General features: G+C 35.3%; 2 protein-coding genes across 2 annotated transcripts; both read right to left on the bottom strand.

The window, feature by feature from the left end:
- Positions 1-1,426: 1,426 nt before the first annotated feature.
- Positions 1,427-1,777, bottom strand: LOC142168019 (uncharacterized). The gene has a single exon (XM_075228669.1). The coding sequence runs from the start codon at positions 1,775-1,777 to the stop codon at positions 1,427-1,429; it is 351 nt and encodes a 116-aa protein (XP_075084770.1).
- Positions 1,778-6,874: 5,097 nt separating this feature from the next.
- Positions 6,875-10,222, bottom strand: LOC107801465 (uncharacterized). Its single transcript, XM_016624794.2, has 4 exons — positions 9,830-10,222; positions 9,012-9,223; positions 7,911-8,172; positions 6,875-7,277 (listed from the first exon to the last, which is right to left on the bottom strand). Exons 1-4 carry the CDS (start codon positions 10,070-10,072, stop codon positions 6,978-6,980), a joined length of 1,017 nt encoding a protein of 338 aa, XP_016480280.1. The 5' UTR covers positions 10,073-10,222; the 3' UTR covers positions 6,875-6,977.
- Between the last annotated feature and the right edge of the window lie 2,733 nt (positions 10,223-12,955).

Consider the following 12,955-nt stretch of genomic DNA (forward strand, 5'->3'; position numbering starts at 1 on the left):
TGCCTTAAATTGAATTGCCATAACATGTTATATTCATCATCGTTAATCTATCCTTACATTTTTTATTTGACATTGTTAATACTTGTCCCATCTCTTACTTGTTATTTGCCCTTACATGCTTAGTTGAAGTAATTGTTTCCTTATTGACTTGTTAAATATATTTCACTGTTGAGTTACCTTACTTGAAGTTGTTATTTCTTGGAATATCTTATTGTTGAGTTTTGGTGTTGAAGTTGTAAAAGTCGTGATCACATTGAGGTAAAGTTGTAAATTGTTGAAATACCATTCTTGTTAAGCTATTCATTTTCAGTTGAGACTCTTATATACATTGTGGTTGAGGCATGGGCTATTTGTTGTAGAAATATTGATATTGTTGATTCTTTTGGCAAGTTGTGGCATTTGGGCACTTGAGGTGCGAGTTATGATAAGTTGTGATACTGATACACATGCAGTGTTATAAGGATGGGGATTGATACACTTGCAGTGAGATAAGGTGTGCTTGATACGCGTGTAACTAGTAGGGAAACTACTTAAAGTTATGTGGTGTGATAAGGTGGGCTAAAATGCGGGTAGCTATTTCGGGAAAAATTAGTTTCATAACTCAATGCAAGGCTCCCCCAGTGATATAAACAAAGGTTGTGATTGTGATTGTGAAATGAGATTACGAAGCGGTACCTCGATTGTGATTCTTGTTGTTATCTCTCATTTACCTCACTTGTGTTTGTCCGCATTGTTTCCTTGATGTTCTTATTATGTGTTCCTTCCTTGTTGCATTTATTGTTTTAAATTCAGTGGCAGTCTATCTTGTTGTATTTCCTTATTGCCTTATTTTTCTCGTTTACATTCTTAGATTGTATTATACTTGTTCAATTTCTTATTCTTATCCTAGTAGGTGTCTTGACCTGACCTCGTCACTACTCTACCAAGGTTAGGCTTGATACTTACTAGGTACCATTGTGGTGTACTCATACTACGCTTCTATATATTTTTTGTGCAGATCCAGGTACCTCATACTAGGCTATACACCAATGAGTAGAGCTTCCAGATCAGAGACTTCAAGGTATACCTGACGGCGTCGGCAGGCCTCGGAGTCACCCTCTATCCCCATTCTCTATTGCATACTATTTATTTAGATAGTGATATATTAGGAATGTTCAGTATACTCATGTAGAGCTTATGACTCAGTCTCACCAGATTTTGAGAGTTATTGTCAGCTGTATGTGGAGTTCTTTTATGATAGCTGGTTGGTTTAAATTTGAAGTTCTATTATTATTTCCATTATTTCTTCATGTATGTTAGGATTACCTAGTCTTAGAGACTAGGTGTCATCATGACATCTTAAGGAGGGAGATTGGGCTTGTGACATGAACACCTTTCCAAGTGATTTCAGTTTATTTGTTATTATGGTAAACCTAGTCATCATCTCCTAGATGGGCTCAAACTCCTTCATGGAGAAGAGCTCATAGTTTCTCATAAGTAATTCTATCCTTGATCTCTTCACTTGGTTTCTTCCTTCATGAGCAGTTTGGAGTGCATCCCAGATCTCCTTTGCATTAGAGCAAGCAGATATCATGTTGTACTCATCAAGACCAAGTCCATAGATAAGGATTTTCTTAGCCTTTGCATTCTTCTCCATCATTCTCAAATCTGCTTCCACAAATTCAGAGGGGTCCTTAGGAATAGTTTCATTTTGCGCATTTTGTTTAGTAGGAGTTGGTGGGCCTTGGGTCATTATGGTCCATAGTTCATAATCTTCAGTTGTCAGAAAATCTTCCATTCTTGCCTTCCACCAACTGTAGTATTTTTTATTAAACAGGGTGGTCTGGTAGTTGACTATCCTTCGTTAATTCCAAGTGCAATACTCATTTTGCTTCTAAGATCTTTCTAGGTATTAGCCGTGTGTGAGGAAACCCTCTCTGATACCAATTGTTAAACTTTGTGCCTTTATGGATTACTAAAGAACTTGGTTCTTTACCTTACTCAAGCATAAAATAAAAATAACTAGAAAAGTAAACACGACAATTTTTACGTGAAAAATCACCCGACTCAAAAGGTTCAAAAACCATGACCTACTACGTACGATTTTCAACTTCAACTTCACTAGAACAATGAGTCAAATGTATCGATTACAAATCTGTAACTCAATACTTTCCAATACTCCTACTTCAACTATTTGATTTATAAGTTACTCTAACTTGTAAAAACAAATACTCACTCCAACTCACTAATTGTTTATGACACTTTGATTACAACTCAATTTCCTAAAATATATTTACTAGACTGACTCAAGAAGAACACAACACTGGTACTCGACTTGAGTGTAGAAAATATAGTTCTTCAGTTGATGTGCAGAAGGATAATCCCATCAGTCCAGAAAGATAGTATTTAAATTCCCTGGACTCGGAGATCTTTTAGGAGTCCTATGCATAGTCAGCTTTTCGTTTGATAGGACTTCTACTGTTCCAAGGACTCCACAGGTCTTGGGACTCTTGTCTCTCACTTATGCATGCGTATCTTCTTGGGCAGCAACCCTTATTATGTTTAGCACTCTTCTTCCAACAAACTCGGCCTGGGCAACTTTGAGATAAAGTTACTGTCTTGCAAAGACGTACAATCATCAACCTTGAAGAGCTGGTCCTTAATCCTGAGAATCTGTTTCTTAGAACAGTTAAGCAGCTACGTTGAGGACCTGGTTCTTAGAATATTTCATCTCAACAAACTTTGTTAATCATCAACATCTCAATACTCAACATGATTGAACTACTAGTTACTAAGTTCAAGACCTAAGGATATTGGACGATTTTTGAAAAAAGATTGATGCTTTTATTTGAATATAGTTAATTACCAGAAGTTAATTATCATCTCTTAAAACAGGTGTTGCATGAGAACTTGTGAGCATGGGGTCCAATTATTTCATTGCCTATAGTTGTGCATTATGAGGAAGTTGGTTTTTCTAATTTTTTGGTAGTGAATCAATATATGATGGTACTCCATCAATAAGTTGATTAGTTTCATAGAAAAAAAGAAAAAGAAAAAGAAAATAGACGAACACATAAATAAAACAATGATAATTATGTCTCAATCTCAAATTTATCGAATTGATTATATGAATCCTCTTTGTCCTAATAACTTAGTTACGTATTTAATTTTAAAACATTATAACAATCGCGTTTAGAAGTTTGCTTGGAAATTGATTCTATGGTACCCATGAAACACATTTTGCGCACAAAACGTACGTTCGAGAGATGATATTTTCCTATTATTTAGGTGTACAACGGTTGAAGTGATACATATATATAATTAAAATATCTTAGTTGCCAAGTGTTTGATGCGAAGAAAAATATTTTTAGAATTTATTTTTAGAAAATAAGTGGTTTTCCTACATATATTCTGGTGATTCTTAGGTAAGTGACAAGTATTATCCAAAAATATTTATATATAATTTAGGCAATAAGGTGGTGGAGGGTAGGGTGTTGGGGGATTGGGGTGGAGATGAGTGATGGTGTAACGATCCCACTGGTTGCTTTGAATATTTTAGCCTTGATCCTCTATTTATTGCCTCATCTATGTTGTATTATGGTTATGTGACTTGCAGGGGGTGTTTGATTTTGGTTCGGGTGAGTTTCGGAGTGAAATGGGACACTTAGTCCCTAATTTGGAGCTTTAAGTTGAAAGAGTTGACCGTAGTTTGACTTTTATGTAGACGACTCCGGAATGGAGTTTTGATGGTTTCAATAGTTTCGTATGGTGATTTTGGACTTAGGAGCGTATTCGAATGTTGATTTGGAGGTCTGTAGGTCGTTTCGGCGTGAATTGGGGAAAGTTAGAAAGTTGAAGGTTTGGAAGATTTGGAAAGTTTGACCGGGACTTGATTTTATTGATATCAGGGTCGGATTCCAATTCCAAAAGTTGGAATAGGTTCGTCATGTCATTTATGACTTGTGTACAAAATTTGAAGTCAATCGTAGTTGTTTTGGTATGAATCAACATTAGTTTTTGGAATTCGGAAGTTCATAGTTTCATAGGCTTGAATTGGATTGCGATTCATAGAATCGATATTGTTTGATGTGATTTTTGGTTTCGAGTATGTCCGTAAGTGTTTTGGCACTTGTTGGTATATTCGGACGGGGTCCCCTGATCCGCGGGTGTGATTCGGATTGAATCCGGAACAAATTTAGACTTTCTGTGATTGGTAAAGGTTGACGTGTCTTGTGCAATCGCACCTCACATTTTGGGTCGCACGTGCGGCGCCGCAGGAGCGACTCTTGAGCTGCAGAAGCGAAAGTGGCCTTGCCCAACTGGGACCGCAGGTGCGGTCATTTGTCTGCAAAAGCGGATTCGCAGATGCAGAAGTGGGCATCGCAGAAGCGGAAATTGGGAAGGCATTGGGCAGGACCGCATGTGCGATCGCTTTTTCCGTAGAAGATGGCTCGCAGGTGCGAGCCATTATCCACAGAATCGGAACCCCTGAAGTTAAGTTGGAACCGCACCTGCGATGGATTTTCCGTAGGTGCGACCCCAGGCCCTCAGAAGCGAGGATCGCTGGACAAAAAAAGGGTCTTCGAGGGTTTGAAATTCATAATTCATTTTTGGACCTAGAGAACTTTGTTTGTAGTGATTTTTCGGAAGATTTTCAAGGAAATCATTGGGGTAAAAAATCCTAACTCAATTCTGGTTAAATTACACGAATATATTATTAATTTTATCATTTAATTAGTGATTTGAGTTGGAAATTTGAGAAAATATTATGATAAACTTCTTAGGATAAAATTTGGGGATTTGAAAGGCGATTTGAGGTCGGATTTGAGTAATTCTTATATGGTTGGACTTGTTATGGAATGGGTGTTCGGATTTTATAATTTTGGTAAGGTTCCGTGACGCCAGTCCGGGTTGACGTTTTGAGTTAACTTTTTATTCTTTGTAAAGATCGTAAGTTTATTATTCGAAATAGTTTCCTATAGTTTATATTTATGGTATTAAGTTATTTTGGCTAGATTCGAGCCGTTCGGAGTTGGATAATCGAGGGAAGGGCTTACTAGTGGATTGAGTTAGTGTGTTTTGAGGTAAATGTCTTGCCTAACTTTGTGTGGGGGAATTACCCCTTAGGATTGGTGTTGTTTGTGATAACTGTGATATGTGAAAGCCGTGTACGCAAGGTGACGAGTGTGTGCATGGGCTAAATGTGAAAATTTACTGGTTTTAGCTATTTAGATTCCTTTCATGCCTTAATTGAATTACCTTAACATGTTATAATCATCATTTCTAATCTATCTTCACATGCTCTACTTGTCTTATCTCTTACTTATTAATTGCCCTACATGTTTAGTTGAAGTTGTTGTTGTTTCCTCTATTCCTTATTCATTATTTAACCGTTGTTGAGTTATTCACTTTCGGTTGTTATTGTTGAGACTCTTGTATACATTGTGGTTGACCCTTGGGCTCTTTATCGTGAAAACACTGTTATTGTTGCTTTCTTTGGCAAGTTGTGATATTGGGCACTTGAGATGCGATTTGTGATAGGTTGTGATATTGATACGCATGCGGCGGTATAAGGTTTTCGGGTTGAAATGCATTCGGTGAGATAAGGTGGGCTTGATATACCCCTACTAGAAGCCATGCGATGTGATAAGATGGGCTAAAACGCGGGAAGCTATTTCAGAAAAATAATTTCAAAACTAAATGCAAGGCTCCCACGACGATATAAGGAAAGATTGTGAATTGATTTGTGATTTGAGACTACGAGGCGGTACCTCGGTAGTGACTCTTGTTGATACTTTCTATTTCTTCACTTGTGTTTTTGTTATTTTGTTCCGTGTCATAGCATCCCTTGTTTTCTTCTATAAAGCATTATTTGCCTTAGTTCAGTGTAGCTATTCTCGGTGTATTTTTTTAATTGTCTCATTTTTATTGTCATCATTATTTCACTGTTATACACTTGTTCAGTTTCTTATTTATTCCAGTAGGGCCTTGACCTGACCTCGTCACTATTCTACCGAGGTTAGGCTTGGCACTTAGTGGGTACCATTGTGGTGTACTCATGCTACGCTTCTGCACATCTTTTTGTGTAGATCTAGGTACCTCCTACCAGTCCAGACACTAGTGAGAGCTCAGCTTCGAAGACTTCAAGGTATACCTGTCACCGTCCGCAGGCCTTGGAGTCCCCTTCCACCTAGATTATTTTATTTCCTTATCCTTTTATAGACACTGATGTTTAGAGATATTCTGTACTACTTCATAGAGCTTGTGACTTGTATTCGCCGGGTTTTGGAAAATTGTAAATGCTGAGTTGCGGAGTCTATTTTATATTAGTTGTTGAGTTATTGAGGCTTTAATTATTATTTCAATTATATTTTGTATGAATATTAGGCTTACCTAGTCTTAGAGACTATATGCCATCACGATATCCTACGGAGGAAAATTGGGATCGTGACAGATGGGCTGATGGGGCTGAGGTGTTGGGGGTTTGGAGTGGGGGTGGGGAGGGGGAGGGGGAGGGGTAGAGATGGGGTTTAGGGGTGGAGTGGGGTGAGGGTGAGGGTTGAGGGTGTTAGGTGTGTGGATGAGACAAGCAACGTGGAATACCATTTATAAAACTTGTTTTCCCTACTCCCTTGGAGAAGTCATTTTCTTTAAATTTAAAGAATTTATTTTATTAGAAAAAATATTTTGACCAACCAAATATAAAAAAAAGTTAAAAATTATTTTTCTCCGTACCAACACATTTTCTTTTTGCAGGTTCATATATTTACCTTATCTAGAAGGTCGATTGCCTAATAATCTAATATGATGAGTCAAGTTCATATCTTTACATTTTGGCCTGACCGAATAGTTGTAGGAATTCTTTCAGGATTTACTAAGTTACATGCACAAATAATATTGTAATGGACTTTTTATACTATTTATATAATTATTAAAAGATCCTGGATCCACCTTATTACAATCATAACCTTAACAATTTTCCATTTTGTAAAAATCAATTAAATTTTCTCACTCAAAAGAGCCTTCCATATAACATCTTTTATACTATCTTCACCGCAAGGAAATAAGTGTCCAGCATCTGATAGCTCGTGATACTTTATCCATGGAAGTTTTTTCGCGATGAAACGTTGTAGATTAACAGACACAATCCCATCTTCAATACCATGCCATAGATGTGCAGAGCTTTCGTTGTTAGGGAAAGGGTTTTTCATATCCATAGGATCAAATTCCGGTTTACCAAAACCAATAATCAAGTCTCTGTGGAGGGACTCGAAATCTCCTTGTTGTGTAACATATGCCTACATATGAAAATCACTAGTTAGCAAACTATAAAAAAAAATAAAAGCATCACATTATGGTACCGGAGCTGTGGAAGCAGCCACAAATATTTGTGTTAGGGTAGACTGTTTACATCACACCCCCGGGTCTTCTACAGACCCTGCATGAATGCGGGATGCTTTGTGCATCGAACTGCCCTTTTATTATGGTACAGCCAGACCTCTATAACATTTTCGCTATATAACAGTCATTCACTATAAAAGCCAAGTTTTTATAGAACCAATTTTATGCTACGTTATAATACATATTCTTTATAACAGCACTTCGCTATAATAACCAAAAAAATCCGAAACACATGAGGCTGTTATAGAAAAGTTTGCCTGTACTAACAAAGGAAAGGGGCAAGGGCTATCTTGCTTGGCATGAACGCTGCTAGCTAGTTCGAGAGTAGAGTCACTGGCGAATGTAGCCTTAGTGTTTGAACAATATACTGAACCGGTAATTTGAAAAGTACAGTGAATTTAGTGTTAAGAATTTTAAAAATTAACTATCAATTTAAAATTCTAAATCTGTCTCTTAATAGAGTACGTACTAATTAAAAATTATTGGACTTACAAAAAGAATAAAGGGGATAATATAATTTAATTAAGTACCTGCTGAAGCTGCATCTCATCAAGTGAGGAGGCAATTTTGAGATCTTTTTGAGACAATTTGAATTCCCCAGTTATAACACTAAAGCCAGGAAACCATTGTTGAGTGTTCCACCAGTACATGAGCCAAGGGGCATAGTACGCAACTTGATAAACCCATTGATCTCTTAGTAACTGTTTATCTAACGCTTGTTTAGTAAAGTTTGCTGGAAATCCTGGCCACCAATAATTGATTGCTGGAGCCAATAATGCAGCTCCAGCTAAGCTAAGAATAAAAAAGCACAAATGATATTATAAGCTTAACCAGAAGAAAGAAAACCACAACCTTGTGAAATTATAAAACAATAACAAATGAGATTTATGTTATATATACGGACAATGTAAAGATTCCTCTACATTATCACTGAATTTGAATTCGTGCTAGCAAATAGTGACGGAGCTAGAAATTTCACTAAGAGCGCAACAAGAAATAAGGGCTACGATGACATTAATATTAAGTCACATAAATGTCACAAATTCCCTTACCGACATTTTTTTGACACTTGTGAAACACATCCCATTAATGTCGAAAATACACAATGATCTTTGTACTTGGGGTCTGGGGAGGGTAGTGTGTACGCAGACCTTACCCTACCCTGGGGTAGAGAGGCTGTTTCCGATAGACACTCGGCTCCCTCCTTCCAAGAACTCCCCGCCTTGCTCTTGGGGTGACTCAAACTCACAACCTCATGGTTGGAAGTGGAGGGTGCTCACCACTAGAGCAACCCACTCTTATCCAAATATATATATATATATATATATATATATATATATATATATATATATATATATATATATATATATATATTGACGTAGATTATCGTTTTATAATTTTTCCGGCAAAGGAATGTCAATTGACACATGTTAAACTCAGATGGATCCGCCACTGAATTACAATATTTATCAGATTATCAATTAATGCTTATCAAAAAATTTACTTGTAACTACTTACTAATTAAATGACCGATATTGTATAGATATATTTTCACCATCAATACACAGACCTTAAACTTTGACAAATGTAACAAGAAAACAACATATTAGTAATAAAATTTATGATGTTACCGTTGAGGTATGTACTTAAGGCAGCCCCAAACGAAGTGAGCACCCATAGCAAACCCAATAACGTAGAATTTATCTCCAAGTTCCAATTGATCAGCCAGCTCTTCTATATCAAGAGCTAAACTTTTAAAACTTCTCTTTGGATGAGGATCACTTTTTCCATAACCAGGTCTATCAAAGGACACCAAGTATACCCCTAATTCTTCAATTGCTTTCTGTGGCAAACAGCAATAGATTTCAATCCAAAAAATTTCAATCTTCAAGCCTTGAAAAATCTAGAAGATAGAAAGTGTTTTTGGTACGAAGGAAAATATTTTTCAAATTAAAAATTATTTTCTGATGTTTAGTTATGATATTTTCCACCAAAGAGAAAGAATAACTTTCCTTAGTTATCGGCGGAAGTCATCATCCTTCACCGTTATCTCAACTCCTAATTTCATATTACTGATGTAGTCAACTTTAATTAGATACTACTCTTATCAATCTAAAAAAAAAAAAAAACAGTCCGGTGCATTAAACTCTGGCTATACGCTGGATCCGGGAAAGGCCGGACAACAAGGGTTTATTGTACGCAGTCTTACCCTGCATTTCTGCAAGAAACTGTTTTCACGACTCAAACCCGTAACCTCCTGATCACATGGCATCAACTTTACCATCAATCTAATACTAGAAAATTTCATCGAACAACTATCCGGCCGTTACTATTAAAATTATAATCAATCTTTAATAAATATTCCAAACGCCAGAAACTACTTTTTTTTTTTTTTTGAAAAAATGACTCCCGTCGTACCAAATTCACCCGAAGTAAATTTTTTACGTACCGAAGTTATAAGTGCAGCCTCGAATTTGCTGCCACCAAAGCTATGAACATATATGACATTATAATTGGCAGAATTTTTGGGCACACCATATTCTTTGTACACCAAATGCCTTCCATCTCTAAGCTTGATGCTTGGTGTGGTGGATGGGAGACCTGCTGTGCTGCAAGTTTTGGGAGGAGGGGGACGAATGGCTTGATAAACTAAAGCTAAAAACAGCACTAATGAGGCTGCTTTCTTGATCATTGCTGAAATCAAACACAAACAACTAATAATTTGAACCTATTTGTTGGTATATATAATAATAGCAAAGTTTTTGAGATGAGTGGGAGTAATGGAGAGTCAGTACTCCACTATTCACCAGAATCTGTGATGTCAGTGCTGCTCTCTGACGGACCCTTCAGCAACTTTATTAATGATATGGAGTTTGATATCTTAGGGGACCCAATTAAATTTGGATTCAATATTGGAGGTAAGTTCCATATTGGAGGTACGCTGATAAATAGCTCCCTAATAATCCATACATGCATTATTCTTTTCGTTTATTCGGAATCGGTATACCACCACAATATTAGGGGAAAAAATTATACTTCCTTCGTTTGATTTCCATTTTATGTCGCATACAATTTAAAAATGTAAAGAGGATTCTTGAATCTTATTTTTTGAACTAAATGTGTGTATGATATATCAAAATACCCTTTGAATCTCCTGTAATCTTAGATACAAGTATGTATAATGTAAACAAAATAGTCTTTAAATCTTGTGGTCATAAACTAAAGATATATACATATAACATATCGAAAGTACTCTTTTAGTGTTGTGGTTTTAGACAACTAATAGCGTGTTTGGCCAAACTTCTCAAGAGGTCAGAAGTGCTTTTTTTTTTTTTCAAAAGCACTTTTTTTCCTAACTTGAGATGTTTGGCCAAGCTTTTTCGTTTGGGAAGAAGCAGAAGCAGTTTCTCAGAAACAGAAAAAAATAGCTTCTTCCCAAAAGCAGAAGCAGAAACATTTTTGACTTTTCTTCTTACCAAGAATACCCTTAACAAAATATAGTATATACCAAAATAACCATTAAACCTAATACTTAGGATATTAGTGTATGCATATTTCTTATTATTTTTAGGATAACTTTCTAATATATATTGACTTTAGGGGTGAATGCTTTTATATTTGTTGAATGATTTTTAATATATTTAACTTATATTAAAAGAATTAAGTACTTTTAAATTTTATTTTTATTTTTTACTTAAATAAAATAAAAAGATTTAATTATTGCCTGTAATAATAAATTTTTGAGATTATTTATTTACTTATAATATTAACTATTAAGTAAATATATTCATGTCCTTATTCGTAATTTGATACTTAAAAGCACTTTTTGAAAAGTTTGGTCAAACACAAATTATTGCTCAAAAGTATTTTTCATAGCGATTAGCCAAACACAAACTGCTTCCGTTCAAAAATACTTTTTTTAAAAGCACTTTTAAAAAAAAACACTTTTTAAAATAAGTTGATTTCTCCGACTTGGCCAAACAAGCTATAAATCTTGTACGATTGATCTTGTACCCTGCCTAAATTTGATTGGCAGCACCATCCGCCATGTTCCTCAACCATTAATTGGTAACTAACTCGTCTAAAATATTGTACAAATAAACATATCATTGTAAATATTAATTGACAATTTGGTAAAAATGCTACTAATTAACCTATTATCATCGGTGAAATTACACTAATAGAGTAAATAGTTTTTACAACTTAATGCATGAAATTTAAACTTTGTTCTCAGGCATGATACTTAATTTGTTTAGTATAACCACACATAAAATAAGGTAAGAAGATCAGAAGTATATAAGCTCATATAAGATATGGTTTCGTAAAATTGTTTGAACGCTCGATATGTTATTTAATCGAGATTCATGGTTGGTTGAAAGAAAATAAATGATGAAAATGCCACTAAATATTATTTAATATTATTAAGCTGTTTAGTGCAGTATATATTTTGATTTCATTGTCAAGCTGATCTTATGTACCTTTATTTCTTTTGTAGTTGTTGAGACACAACGAAGCATATGACAACTCGTCAAAGGAGAATTAACCTACTTTAAAATGGCTGAAGCACGTTACATTTAGCTATTTTTTTCTGTTTGATAATGATGGTGTTTGGGCCGATTTGTACGTATTTTGATTATTTTATCGGATATCTACTATGTAGCCCAGCAGCACGCAAGTGCCGGATAATTCTACTAGTGAAAGCTCACACAAATTGAAAGAATACCACCTAACATTTTTTTCTTGGAAATTAACACTAAAATCATTGATCTAATTTTGAAAAACAAGATTATAGTTTTTTGGTTTCTTGAAATGTAGTAATAAAGTTCTTCAAAATGGGTACTCACCATATGGTGTAGCTGCAAACTGCAGCAATTGGAAATATATAAGGGTATTTTGATCATATTTAATTATCTATGTTAAACTGTTAGACAGTACTCCAATTTACCAATATTTGTTATGGCATGCAGTGAACCAATTCCTTTTCGCAAGTTCTAAGAGACGCTAAAATCAATTAAAGAAATGAAGATTTTTGACATACTTCTAGAAGTGCACCAACTAATTTGTTTTAAAAAAAAAACTCAAAAAGAAAGAAGAAACAATTGTGGGTGGTGATGATGGCAAACAAGAAATTTAATCCGAATCTTTCATTTGGTACTACCGATCTTTTGGGCCCTCTTTTATTTGTAGTTGTATATTTTATAATGCCCATTACTTCCTAGTTTCCTTGTATCTTTAGCTTATTAATAAACAAGGTAGGGGTCAAGCCAAACCTCCTACTAGTTTCCTTGTATCTTTAGTTTATTAATAAACAAGGTAGGGGTCAAGCCAAACCTACTACCACCACAGGAGGTAAAAGTCAATGTGCATGCTTCAAAAAACATTAAATATTTATAAGAAATAGTGATAATTATATATGGAATAGTAAGTTGAAGCTGTGATATTGCCATTAGTGAATCTAGAATTTTTAGTTCATGGATTCTGGGCCATAAATTTTTAACTTTCTGGGTTCTAAATAACCAAGAGATTATAAGTTCGAATCACCCCAAAAGCAAGTTGGAGAGTTTTTGGAGGGAGG

This window comes from Nicotiana tabacum, chromosome 13 (genome assembly GCF_000715075.1).
Source record: "Nicotiana tabacum cultivar K326 chromosome 13, ASM71507v2, whole genome shotgun sequence".
Lineage (NCBI taxonomy): Eukaryota > Viridiplantae > Streptophyta > Magnoliopsida > Solanales > Solanaceae > Nicotiana > Nicotiana tabacum.

What these genes read in the sequence shown, in the direction of transcription:
- LOC107801465 (XM_016624794.2), bottom strand. Translation starts at nt 10,072, where the DNA reads ATGATCAAGAAAGCAGCCTCATTAGTGCTGTTTTTAGCTTTAGTTTAT. An exon ending in AGGCTGCACTTATAACTTCG is followed by an intron (nt 9,224 to 9,829) that starts GTACGTAAAAAA and finishes TGTTTGCCACAG; the next exon opens with AAAGCAATTGAAGAATTAGG. An exon ending in ATGAGATGCAGCTTCAGCAG is followed by an intron (nt 7,278 to 7,910) that starts GTACTTAATTAA and finishes TTTCATATGTAG; the next exon opens with GCATATGTTACACAACAAGG.
- LOC142168019 (XM_075228669.1), bottom strand. Translation starts at nt 1,777, where the DNA reads ATGGAAGATTTTCTGACAACTGAAGATTATGAACTATGGACCATAATG.